At 40.2% G+C, this 13671-nt stretch overlaps 1 protein-coding gene across 2 annotated transcripts in view; it reads left to right on the top strand.

Moving 5' to 3' along the window:
- pcsk5b (proprotein convertase subtilisin/kexin type 5b) overlaps nucleotides 1–13671 on the top strand; it is a 71985-nt gene that overhangs the window by 33041 nt on the left and 25273 nt on the right. The window contains exons 12-20 of one of the 2 annotated variants that reach the window (XM_070903634.1): nucleotides 865–867; nucleotides 3194–3382; nucleotides 3805–3941; nucleotides 4457–4588; nucleotides 4838–4940; nucleotides 8569–8762; nucleotides 10570–10654; nucleotides 12755–12858; nucleotides 13005–13143. In XM_070903634.1, the coding sequence (XP_070759735.1) occupies nucleotides 865–867; nucleotides 3194–3382; nucleotides 3805–3941; nucleotides 4457–4588; nucleotides 4838–4940; nucleotides 8569–8762; nucleotides 10570–10654; nucleotides 12755–12858; nucleotides 13005–13143 (1086 nt within the window). The remainder of the gene's footprint in view (nucleotides 1–864; nucleotides 868–3193; nucleotides 3383–3804; nucleotides 3942–4456; nucleotides 4589–4837; nucleotides 4941–8568; nucleotides 8763–10569; nucleotides 10655–12754; nucleotides 12859–13004; nucleotides 13144–13671) is intronic. The other variant, XM_070903633.1, reaches the window with a different exon arrangement.

Raw genomic sequence — 13671 nt, 5'->3', positions numbered from 1 at the left:
GGTTGTGCAAGCTGTACCTTGATAGGGGCCAAGCATTAGTTCTGGCAGGGTGGTTCTCGCATAAGACCTTTACTACGTACACACACTCGCACACAGACACACACACACACACACACACAAGGAGAGAGAGCCAGGGCTTCACAGCTTGTTATTCTTGATGCAGCTGGAAGCCCGAGCACTGTTCTGTGTTAGGCTGGCTGGCTGAACTTGGGCCCTGAACTGGTTTGCTTTCAGTTGAAGGCTCGGTGGCCAACGACTGCAGCATTATCAGTGTCATTCTGTCTGTTCTGCTCCAGTGCACAAGTCAGCCCATATGAGGCTTATGTAAAGTCCAGCTTGTGTCAGAGGCAGTTGTGCTCAGGCCTCCGTACTCATGTAATGTGTATTTGGCTTATGGAGAGATTTCCACTGTTGTTGCGTGAAAGAAATAAAAACAACCCTGTCATTTTAGCCTCCTTTTTCCGTGTGTAGTGTACGTATGAGTATCCTTATAGATGTGTGGAGTGGTCAGTCACACATTTGTCCAGTTAATGGTAGCTTAAGCCTTGTTTATAAACCAAATGGCCGTTTGTCCATCCAGCCAAATGACAGGCGTGCAAAGTAAAAGCAGGCAATCACCAGGAAACAAAAGGCTTTGTTTTGTTTTGCTTGTGGAACAAATGCAAAAAAGTCATGAAAGTTTTATGCGTAACACAGTTCAAAACTGAATTTTCAGACTGCCCCAAAAAGTCTGAAACATTGTTTTCCCTTAACGAACCACTTTGTTGAGTATAAGATTATGTGTAAATGTCTGTGTGCTCATTGCATCATGAGCATGACTGTTCCTATTGTTTTTTCTTAGATTGTGTTGATGTGTTTTGGAAGCAGGTCTATATGTCTCTTTGCCTTTGTTGGTACATCTGTAGATGTGTGTGTGTCCTGTGCTTCAAACTTGCTACATGAGTGCAGCCGTCACCTCACTGCTGTGTTCCCACACACCCTCTGGCTGGCCCCTCTGACTGCGTTTGGTAATGTCTGTCTGCTATCGCTCGCCTCACTCCACTTGGAGCACGCACCAGGAAAACTGCCTGATCTGTGTGCAATCAGGCTGGTGGTAATCAGCTGTGCATCTGCTATGGTTCAGTTATCTGTGTTGTGTCATAGAGCGCCAGAGCTGTGATATCAGCCCTAGACTCTCCAGCCATTACTGCTGTCCGCTTTCCAAACAGTCATCGAGTGAGAGTCCCTCAAGACTTATGTAAATGATCGGAGATGAGTTGAGGGACAAATGGAGAAATTGTAATGGATAATTTACCTGATAAACCACTTTCACTCCTTTCATACTAATTTGCTGATCTAATTGATAAGAGACAGGTGAATGATATGATTTAACAATGTTACTTATTAAATATACATTTTGGAAATCATCATCATGGAAATCATTAAATTAATCTTCATGGCCAGTTTTGGCCTTTCACAAACAAATTGGTATTTTTAGCAGTAATTAGTAATCAGTGGACTGAGAAGTTTGAGGAAGATGTTGTTTCAAGAAAAAAGCTTCATCTTCGTCGCACAGCTAAAAACAATCTTCACCAGCCGATAATTACCTTGGGGTAATTTTCCTCTTAATGGTAAACATATGTGCTATATCATTAGGCCCTAAAAATGTCATTGCCGTGTTTGTAACCCTGACAACAGGGAATCTAATCAAATGGTTTCCAATACAGGATCACACAGCACTAGTCACTGTTAATAATTGTCTTTCTCCCCTCCGCCCTGCAAAAAATGTTTTACTGTAATCCTTTTATTTGGTAGTTGTCTTTCTATTTTGCCAGCAAGAGTAATTCACCAGCTCTGTTTTAGTTTCCAGTGAATAAACCCTGCATGTAATCCAGAACTGCAATGAGTTAATTTGTGAAGCTGGATCAGCTGATGCATGTGCAACTGTTGAAAGGCAGCAACATATCTCAGACGCAAAGTCTTGCACTGGCAAGATGGTATTCATGTCCCCTGTACTAGACCTGTCCATGTTTGTACTGTTTTTGTTATCGCTATTATATTAGATCATACCACAGATGTTATTCAAGGGGTCGTTAGATGTTTGAGTTGGCTGTTTGGTGTCTTTCTTTCTGTCTACAGCTGAGCTGTGCATATCAGGAAGAATGTTCTTTGTCTTTCTTATCATGCTCATGGTTCTTGGTTTCTTTGGCTGGTTGAGGTCTAGGAAATGGAAAACCTTAATATGGACGTGTGCACGCTCTTTGGTTTTTGGAGGAGGTTAAATCAAAAGAAGTACATGCGATTGCTTTTAGGAGAGCCTCAGGGTATTGAAACTTGATGTTGAGTATTATGCCAGTCACTAACACAATTTTTGGAGAGAGTTGACTGAGCATAATATCTCAGTGTAGAGAGACAGCCACAGTCCCCAACCTGAAAGACCAGAGAGACTACAGGTACAGGTACAGGTACATTATGGCCGACGGCACACAGAGTGATATTCAGCAGCTAAATCCTGTGTTTTGAAGATGATTTACTTAACTTCAACCAACTGTCTGATTCCAATCTGTAAATTAAACCTAGAAGTAGAGAGATGTGAGCTCTTAACAACTGGTAGCTTTAAATGCACAAGTTCACTTTAAAATTTGTATCACAGCTTTGCAAAGAGGAAATATATCTCAATTTGAAGGACTAGTATATTTCCTGAAGCTAATCAGAAGCCAAGTTTTATCTGCAGTGATATGTAACTTATCTGTGTAACACGGTTTGAACCTGATTGGGCATCTGCTCAGCTCTGATATCTGATATCCTGTTTTTGTTTGCCTTTTTTGTTGTTGAAGTTCTTTTCATTGTTATATCTGCTATATCTGTCTGTCTCATAACAAAATGTACTGGTACACACAGCAAATCTCCTTGGGTGATTGTCCATTCCGTTTTCCCACTTTTTGTCAGTGGAGCTGGTCGTGATTGGACTTTCTTATTTCCATCAGTGGACTGGCGGTCTTAAAGGGATTGGTGTGTGCTACTGGAAAGGAAACCTTTGGCAGTGGTTGCAATTTTTCTCTGAAGCATTGAAAATCTTATCTGTATGGTCTTTAATTGATGCACCAGGTTATCAATGCTCCCAGAAATAAAATACTGTGCATATTTATGTTTTAGTGTGTATTTTCCCCTCATGTCTATCTTTTGATTGATTGGTTCCCATCCTGTCCTCCAGAACTATCCGTCCAGAGCATGTGGTTCGGTCAGTGTACAAGGCGACAGGATGCACTGACAACCCCAACCACCATGTCATCTACCTGGAGCATGTGGTCGTACGTATTACAATCACACACCCTCGCCGTGGGGACCTGTCAATCAACCTGACCTCACCCTCAGGGACCAAGTCTCAGCTGCTTGCCAACAGGTAAAGAACAAGTTGTGAGATGTTAATTAATTTCAAAGCTAAAGCTGAAAAAGAAATCAGCTTTTTTTTTTTACTGTGACTTTGAATAAGGCACTTGTCTATGCTTGCTTTTTTAACAACAATAATTTTTAATTTGGGACTGAAACATGTGGCAACCTCCAGGGGGTTGGATACTGAATGTAGTGTAAGCACTGCATGTACCCAGCCTAGTTCACCTCAAGTAAACCACTGTCCTGTACAGTGTTTGTCCACAGTTCATTAGAGACTGTGATTGTACTTGCTTGAGTGGTTGCGATTGTTTGTACTGGTATTTGCAATACTTGAATTGTTTCCTCATCTGATATCTTTATCTTTGTGTGATTTGTGTGTATATGTGTGTTTTTATGGGTGTGTGTGTGTGTGCATATGTTCTTGATGTGCAGGTTGTTTGATCACTCCATGGAGGGTTTTAAGAACTGGGAGTTTATGACCACCCACTGCTGGGGCGAGAAGGCAGCCGGCGACTGGGTCCTAGAGATCTATGATTCACCTTCTCAACTCCGCAGCCAGAAAGTACCCGGTATGACAATGTCACTAATTTCTTTAATTAAAAAAGAATCAGAATTTGTTTTTATTTGATTGGATTTACAGAGCCAGTAGAAATAGAAGACATAGGAGAATTTTTTTGTCTAGATTGAGTGTAGGACCAGCAGGAGCACACATGCTGCTTTGGAGGCAGTGAACTTAACTGCTCAAATGACCCACTAATTTAACAACATAATAAAGTCTCATATGGAGAGTAGCAGTTTCTGAAAAGCTGTTATGTCGATCACTATAATTCCATGTAAGTTGGGCCTAGTGTATGAGTAAGAGTAATATAATCTACTTGTGGTAGCTGAAAATATAGAATAATAATAATCTCCCACTTAACACGTTACAACTGAACAGACAAAAAGAAGAAAACCTGCCTGACATCACAAATCAGTTTTTTTGGACCATAATGGCAACTCTATATATCAAATATACAAATTAAATAAATAGAAAAGGGTATTCAGCTGCTCGTTGTCGACTTTTACAACGCTTCTGTTTCCTCAGGCAAACTGAAGGAGTGGTCATTGGTGCTGTATGGCACCTCTGTGCACCCGTACTCGTCTCTGCGCAGCGATAAGCCCCGCTCCACAGACATGCTGGCGCCCACCGATGGTGACTTCACAGAGGAGTATAACGGTAAGTGATAAGTCCAGAGCCATACACAGTAGCAGCATTGCAAAGTAACATTCTTTGGCAACTGCTATTTTTATTGTTCTCTCACGATGACAGAAAGGTGTGCTGCCACATTATTAAAGGGTGCAATAAATTAAAATTAATAATTCCCTAAACTCAGTTAATATTGACAAGGTTATTAGATTATAAAACCTGTTCATATGGTCATCACCTCTTTACACTGTTAATGCCTGTCTGTGTGTGTGTCTTCAGGCCCCTGTGACTCTGAATGCAATGAGAATGGCTGTGAAGGTCCTGGACCACATCATTGCACCAACTGCCTCCACTACTTCCTCAAGTTCAAGAACAACACCAGGTCAGACTGGCTAAGACATCAGTATTAAGTAGAATATTTTTCTTGTGTTGGAGAGCATCACATAATTGCTGCTTAGCCCACATTGAAATCATCTGGGAGTGGTAGGAAAATATTTAGTTTTAATATTTTTTTGACACAGATCAGAAAAGCAAAAGTCGTGTCTCTCTTGTACAGAGTTAATTTTGACAGAACATAGATCACCACACTAACCTAAACAGCTTGAACTACTTCATATCTGTCTTCATTTACAGACTCCTTTTATATGTCTCCCCTTCCACTTTTTATACTTTAAATTATTTAAAAAAAAGATAAGAAGAAGATTCAGAGACAAACAACTTAGTCATAAATTAATATCAACAGACGGTTAATTAATATAAACAAAGATGACTCATGTACTAATTGAGTGAGTAAATTAATTGTTTCATTTTGCATCTATTGTACATATTTCAGCTTATGGACAGCAAAACGGTTTAATTAATAATTAATTTGAGAATATAATTTTGATTAATTCCACTCAGTCTCACTGATGTTTCTCACTTTAATAGACAGTTCATAGATTCTCAACGTATACATGAAGATGTAAAAGTAATTGCTCTGTGGACTTCACCAAGCCAACCAAGTCAATTAGTTTTTTTTTCTCTTAATGCATCTGAGCTTCAAAGCTACAGATAGAAGATTCATCTGGCTTGTGTGTGATTTCAACAACATCTGATTGTGTTAAAGAGTGTGAAGTCCTCTGGGAGTCCAGAGACAGCCACATAAAGAGAGGGATCAATATTAGCTGAGGGGGTCTCAATCAGAAAGTTTTACAAGGTAAAGTGAATGTTGGTGCATACCAATCCATGATAACTGGGTTTAATCAGCTCAAGGCAGTATTTCAATCAGGCTTCAAAAAATAGTTTTGTGTAACAGCCCAGTTTGCATGAATAAATCTATAATTTAAAATCAGCATTCTAGCAGAAATGTACTGCCCATGTTTTTTCTTTGTAAATGCAACAACCAAATTATTACCTCTGGTGAATTTGAAAAATGAAAAGGAAGAAATATGACTGTGGTATTTATTTGGATCAACGCTGTAAACTTTTAAACAAAGTCTTGTAAAACTGTCTTCGCTGTTCAGAATATGGTTATACAGTAGATAGATCTTCAGTCCAGGGCTGAGAGAGGGAACAACATCTTTCAGAGGCTATTTAACAGTTTTCTTACAATAAATCCAACATCTTTGTTTTGACCTCCATCTCATATTTAGTTGTTTTTAAGAAGCATGCACGGACATTAAGATTCACATAACTGGCTAACTGTGGTTAAAGTGATGTAGGTACAGTAAGTTTCTTACATGGAGGTGACAAAGGCTCACATGTATTTACAGTATATACTGTAGCACCTGTCTAGATCAGATGCCACAAAGTGCCTCACAACAAAAGACAAGCCACAGCTTCAAAGGCACCAAGTAAATGTACCTTGTTGCTGTTATGTTGTCTTTTTAGTGTCTTGACTACATGACATGACATAAAAGTTTCACACGTTTTGATTCTGTAGCATGTAATCGCTTTGATGTACAACACACTTTCCTTTTGCTACCGTTTGAGGTCACAGGTCAATGCTTGCTCCTGATATTTGGTGAGCTTAGTGTGAATAAGGTTAAGAAACAGTGCAGGTGGTGTCCTGATTTATCTCACTTCGTCTGTCTGATATAGGTATACATAGGTGCTGTTTCCTGTCAGTCATATCGTGTTCCGTCTCTCCCCTCCCCCTGTTAAAAGTGTGTGTACATCTGTGTGTGTGTGTGTGCCCTTAGGATCCCATTAGGATCAAAGTCTGTTGTAATTGCCTTTGTGTCGGCGGGTCTCTGCACTAATAAAAGGCAAACCGATGCAGGTGCATGAGAATGTGCAAGCTTAGGCGCTGCCTTATCATTAGCCCACTTTAGAGGTGCACTGCCCTTTTCTGCCACCACAGGGAGCAATTGATGAATGAAGATTGGGGGAGGGGAGGAAAGGAGGAGGGATGGCGGTGGCGTTTAATGTTCACATAATTACATCCCTACATATGTGTTTGATGGTCTCGACTCACCAAAAGGTGTGTGGGGCTTTGGAACTTTGTAGTTTAACCCTAACACATGCACGTGTGTGTGTGTGTGTGTGTGTGCGCGTGCGTGTGTGTATGTACATGTGTGGGTGTGTACGTGTGTGTGCATTTTATGCTGGGCAGTAGTCAGAGTTTTAGAAATAATCAGGTCATAAGTCCAATAAGTTCCCAGATAATTTTGAAGGAACTTAAAAATTCTGTTTAATTAGTAATTTAGTTTACCTCCATGATCGTCTAAAAGCTGTTTTCGAAAAATTATGATCATAATAATAATAAAATTGTGTTATCAAATTTAACACTCAGTCTAAAAAATATATCAGTATCAATTTTCTAAAAAACAACTTTGTGTAAATTATAAAATGTAAACTGCACTTCATGTTCCCAGATAATTATACTGGGGACATGACCCTCTTTGTCCTCAATTGCAGCTACAGCCCTGATCGTAACATTTTGGGTGTGTTTCACCTCTACCAATAGTGAGTTTGATAATGTGGCTAAATCAGTTTTTTTTTTTACAACCCGTCATTGTCTGATAGCTTGTGTTTCTTGCCCTGTTGCCAAGTTCCCAGATCTTTAGTAATGCATTTGGTGACTAAAACATAATCATTACTAATAGGAATGAGTGCCAAAAAGACAAAAATAAGAGTCATGTTAAAAAAAAGAAACCTTGAATTTTGCTTTTACCACAATTTCATGTCTATACGATTTAAATCACAGACATCTGCTTGCACTGACAGTGTGGTCAGGCTGATGTTGTTTAAAGTTTTTCTCACAGTCAGTGGTGTCCTTGGGGTAGGCATTACATTATAGTGTTTTTCTATTCTTTATTGGTTAAATAATCATTTCAGCATAGCAGACAAATGGTATTGAAGTTGGAGGACAAACGTATGGCAGTGTGTATGTGCACACATGGATTGTGTGTTTCACACATGCAGTTTGTGTTTCTTGGCAGAAAACTCTGTAGTGTGTGAAGGCTTAAGGAGTGTGTACGTGTGTGTGCATTTTGTGCAATTGAGGATTTTGGAGATCTTTCTCACCTTAGGAAGGGAGCCTCAGGGTGAAATGAGGGGCTGACGGAGGGCTGTGAAGTTATCCAACAGATGTTGCACCTGTTCACCATATAGCACCCGCACGCACACACTCCGTCCCTCTTCTTCTGTTTGTCCCGACTCATTATGTGCTATCGATGCATGAAAAATAAGTTTACATTTACAATGGGTAATCATGAAAAAATATTTTTGCTTTAGTCCTATAACACTTCAGCTTATATTTATAATTGCACACACTATATTATGCCCATAATAATCTGGCACAGGGGCTATATGTTTTTTGTCAAACATATGTTTTACATTTTGAGCCTGTTAACAATATACTGAGTTGTGTGATAGAGTTAATTGTGAAACATTTAAGTCGATTTAGTCTTTATTATGTTGTTCCTCTACAACATGAATATGTCTGTAAGAAATACAAATGGTCCCTTCTTTGTGTTCCACTTGTGACTCTCTCTTTTACTGTGTCCCTCATTTCTCTCTCTCTCCAGGATGTGTGTGTCGGAGTGCCCCAGTGGCTTTTTCCGTGACGATAGGAAGCGCTGCAAGAAGTGCTCCTCGTTATGTGAGACCTGCGTTGGTAGCCGGAGCGACCAGTGTACCACATGCAGGACTGGTTTCCACCTCAACGAGGGCTCCAACACGTGTGTCGCCAACTGTGGCGATGGCTTCTACCTTGACCATGGTACGTTCCTCTGCTGGCCAAGCTGGCTCTACAATATACAAACTAATGCAAACCATGCAGTCAAGAGTTTGTTTCCAAACTCTTGCTTTTCTTTTATTGTTCCTTGGTCCCAGCCTGGGGTTTTAGCTTCCTCTGACTTCAATAGTGTTTCTCCTTTGCATCTGTTTTCTTGTAGTACAACAAAGGGTCAACGATTTGTCTTTCTAAGTTCATTGTTACTTTGCTGCCCATTCTTAAAGTGTGAAGTTCCGAAGATTAAAGAATAACTAAATTTATTGCCCTCAGTGGGGAAGGGAGTTCATAAATTCACAATCGATGTTGGAAACATGCTCTGTTTTGTTTAGTTCTTCAGAATGATGCTGTTGTACCCTTGATGTAACGTCTAACCAGTTTATTTTTATGCACTTGCTGAACTGAACAGTACTGAAAAGTTTGTGCTAGTAAGCAGATGTCTTCACTAGTTTAAAGTGGAATATATTATGAAATAAAACCGATCGGCAGGAGGATTATCTACGGATTATGTTTACAAGATGTCTGCTTTTTTTGTTGATCACTGGTTTATTGTTAGCATACAGTATGTACTGTATGTATATAATTACTGGTTTGTCTTATGTTGAAGATGTATGTCAGCCATGATGAAAGGAAAGCAGGAATGAGAGACTGAAACTATGTATATCTTATAATTATGTCTATATATTGGTTTGCAGCCAGGACAGTGTAAGTCCTGGCAGCTCTGAGAGTCTCTGGCAGCAGATCTGATGTGATCTGATCCAAGTTCAATCATAACATTTCATCAGGCCAAGATGTAGTGGATACTTTTTTCTTTTGAAATGTTGGCACTGCTGAGAATTGTGTTGTGTTAAATGAGCTATCTAGAGTTTATTTTGTCTTTGTCAGTCTGACAGCAAGCCGAGGTGAATTCTTGCCGGTCAACAACACGTGGACACATTCATGTTATGATTTCATTACTGGTCAAGATAACTTTCTTTTTTAGAGTTGCCAACAAAATAATGTAAGCTATGGGATGTATGTTATGAGTGGTATCAACTGAATCAAGTGGGATAGTTGACCATTGTGGGTTGGCATTGTGACCAGGATTGCAACTAATGGACCATTATTTCCCTTGCTGATGAATCTTTTTTAAATTTTTTTTGATTAACTGATATATCCCCCAATGTATAAAATGTCGAACATTGTAAAAATGCCACATCATAATCACAATTTGCCAGAGCCAAAGGTCTTCAGATTGCTTATTTTGTGTCTCAAATCCAAAGATATTCGACATACTATGATATAAAACAGAGAAAAGCCGCAAATCTTCACATTTGAGACTACTCTATGGTTTCCCAGGAATAATAAAATATGTTATTCACGTATCTTTTTGGCAATCCTCATCGCTGCTGAAGGCAGTCTGAAGTGTCCATGTGCATTGTGTCAAAGCGTGTCATTGCCTTTAGTCTGCCTTTTGAAATATTCATCTACATTCTTGTCCTCCCTCACCAACACTACACACTTCTTTTTCATCCCTGCAGCTTTAGCCTTTTAACATTTCAGTTCTTCCCCCTCCTCTCTTGCCATCTCTCCCCCTGCCTTTTGTCCTCCTGTTTTGTTCATCTGCCCCTTCTTCTACTTATTCTCTCTCGTTTCCTCCCCCACTTTTCTTACTGGTCTTCCTAACTCACTTTACCCCTTCCCCTCCTCTTCATCATTGTCTTCCTCCTCTGCTCTCCTTCTTCATTTCAAATGCAACCAGACTTCTGGTTCCTATTAGCCCCTCCGTATGACTGGCTCACCCTGTGTCTTTCAGATTCCAACATTTGCAGGAGATGTCCAGAGAACTGTAAGAAGTGCACCACCTCCAATATCTGCACAGAATGTAAACCTGGGACAAGGTAAGCTGGGAGTCACGCTGAGCAATGACTAACCAGAGTCACGGATTAGAGTTTAAAGCATTGAGAGTGTTGGTGTCTTGACAGCAAGTGATCTTACATGTAACTTGTGATTATACACACATAACTTGCGGTTTTATATTTTTCTCATCCAACAACGTTTGTTTGTTTGTTTCTGAAACCGAAAATCCGTCATTCACTCACCTCCATCTGTGTGGAGGTGAGAACGTAAGCAACACTTCAACGAAAGATTGTCAGAAAGTTTTCGCATTTCACCCCTCTCTATGGCGGTGCACTTTTCGCTCCACCTTCAAGTGTGGCTGTTTGGAAAAGTTGTACACACTAGTTTGTTTCTAGCATACCCCCGCCTTCATGTTAAAAAACGATTTTATCCAAAGCGCTTTACAATTTGTCTCCCATTCTCACACACACACACACACACACACACACACACACACACACACACACACACACATACACATACACATACACATACACATACACATACACACACACATACACAGATGGCAGCGAGCAATCTGCAATGTGCTGGCCTAACAATCAGGAGCAATTCTGGGTTGTGTTCCCCATGTATATGAGCAGTTTGGTTCATATTCAATTCACCTGAATATATGGTTTAATTTGCCATGATTAATTTAATTAATCATGTTAAAGAAATGTCAGCAACATGGTGTCATTGTGACTGTGGGGCTCTGTGCTTAGAAAAGCCTTTAACATTTAATAAGATTGTGAGCCTGCTGCTACCAGACTTGCTAGTATTAATCACAGCTTGTTCATATGTAGGTCTACTATTACAGTCAGTCCTCTGTCATACTCGTACAAATGGCTCAGGTTTTGTCTTTTTGCATCAGTTTGGCTTGAATGTCAGTGTTGTGGTTTCAGGATAAAACCCCTTTGTGTTCATCCACTCTAACGCTGCTGGAAGACAGTGTTGCTCATTTAGACCGGCACATTGTGTTACACTGTGGTTTGGGTTCCACTTGGGACCCAAATTGAGTAAACGGAGTTTCACCCTGTGACCCAGGCTTATTAAAGCCCACATATACTCGTGTCATGCGGAGACCCACAAGAAGTGGAGCTGTTGCTCATTTTGGGTTGCAGTCCTCACTTTGAAGAACCTCTGATCTAAACCATTTAGTTATCCATGCAGACATGTTCCAGTTCATTTTCTGACCACTTCCACAGCAGCCTCTTCAAACAGCCGCAACTACACTTGACCTGACAGAGGATAGGGCCTTTCAAAGTGCTGAAATTCCTGATAGGTCATGAAGGAAACACTTGTGAAGCGTTTAAAACATGTTGCGGTCTTGAACCCGGCTTTAAGTGTTCAGTGTAGTCAGAGGTGGAGGTGGGGACACTTGTAAGCCATAATTTCCTCTGAACTCCAGCGAGACCACAATAAGACACATGCTCACACACATGTTCACAGGCACACACACACGCAGCTTCCCCTCTCCCGTTCAGTTCACCATTCATGGTCGGTTAGGAGCCGAGGAGGAAGAGGGGACCAGACGAGATCACTTCTGGGAAACGTTAGCTAACACAGACCAGCTGTTTCTCAGCTTAGCGCAGCAAGCTCACCAACCTGTCCTCATTGTGACTTCACAGGACTGACTTTATAACCTCCAAACCTACTTCCAAACTGACCTCTACCCCTACATCTGGCACCAAAATCTCTTTTATATATTGGTCAAAACAACAAATTCCATTTTACTGCAATCGAGAAGACGTCACATTCCTGTGTATCAGTGAATAAATGAAGGCCAGTCGTGTGCACAGACATGATATCGCTAGTGCTGCAGTTGTTTTTTTTATTCTTCCTAAATATTTGCCCAGAAAGAAATTTCTAAAGAAAATAGCTCAGTAGCAGTTGGCTTTTAACAGGCAAACTCTGACTGATTTGCAGCAAACAATTTGGAAACATGAGAGTGCTTTCACATGTTTTCCTTTTCTTAAACTCACCTGTGCTGTCACTGTATTAATTTTATGTTACAGAAAATTATGCGTTTCTTTTTCTGACTTTTTCCCCTGGTATTTACTATGAAGATATGAATCTGTATGTTTTTCTATTTCTCCTTCCAGTCTTCAAGCAAACAAGTGTCAAATGACGTGTGACCCAGGGACTTATTACAATGGCCACAGAAGGACTTGTGAGCCCTGCCATCGGGCCTGTGCCACCTGCGCAGGTAGGAAGTCATATGATATTTTTTACAGCAAACTAGTGTGAACATTATTAGAATTACATTTAGAAAGTAGAACATTTTTGATTTTATCATCTGATTTGTAATGCCCTGACAACGTAACCTGGAGTTTCTGTCTGTGTGTTTTTCAGGCACAGGTATAGAGGCGTGCACTAAGTGTGCAGACGGCTATTTACTTGAGGACTGGCGGTGTGTGTCAACATGCAGCACTGGCTACTACTTGTCAGAGCAGACCTCAGACAACGGCCAGGTGCAGAGGTCTTGTAAGAAGTGAGTCAGCACACCTGCCAACACCTCTACACCACAGTGAAAAACATCTCCATCTCCGGTCTACAGAGATAAACAAGGAAATCTAGAGCTTTAGAAAGTGAGGTGCAAATTTCCATTTTTTTGTAACTTAACCCCAGTTTATCCTTTCCTAGCACTACTACTAGTATCTTTAGCAGAGATTATTTAAAAAAGTAAAAATATATATATTTAACGTTCTTAGAAAAGGGCCAGCAGATGATTCAGATATTGACATGTCCTATGAAACAGAAATTTTGCTGCACTCTACCCGTATTTAAAACTGGACTCAAACAGGACTTATGTAATTTTACTATTCCAATCTGTCACTGTAACAATAGGGGGAAATGTAAGCAGAAAACCCACAATAGAGGACTTTGCTGTCATTTGGAGTTTACTGTAAAAGCATGAGACTGGAGCTCCTCACTGTTTCAACTTAATAATTTGACTTAAGAAGCCTTTCAGAACTGCCCTTTTGTGCTTTTGGTGTTTCTATCTTTAAGCTGTGTGCAG

The sequence above is a fragment of the Enoplosus armatus genome, chromosome 4, assembly GCF_043641665.1.
Source record: "Enoplosus armatus isolate fEnoArm2 chromosome 4, fEnoArm2.hap1, whole genome shotgun sequence".
Lineage (NCBI taxonomy): Eukaryota > Metazoa > Chordata > Actinopteri > Centrarchiformes > Enoplosidae > Enoplosus > Enoplosus armatus.
Note: the sequence above shows the minus strand (reverse complement) of the source record. Positions and strands in the feature narration are given on the sequence as shown.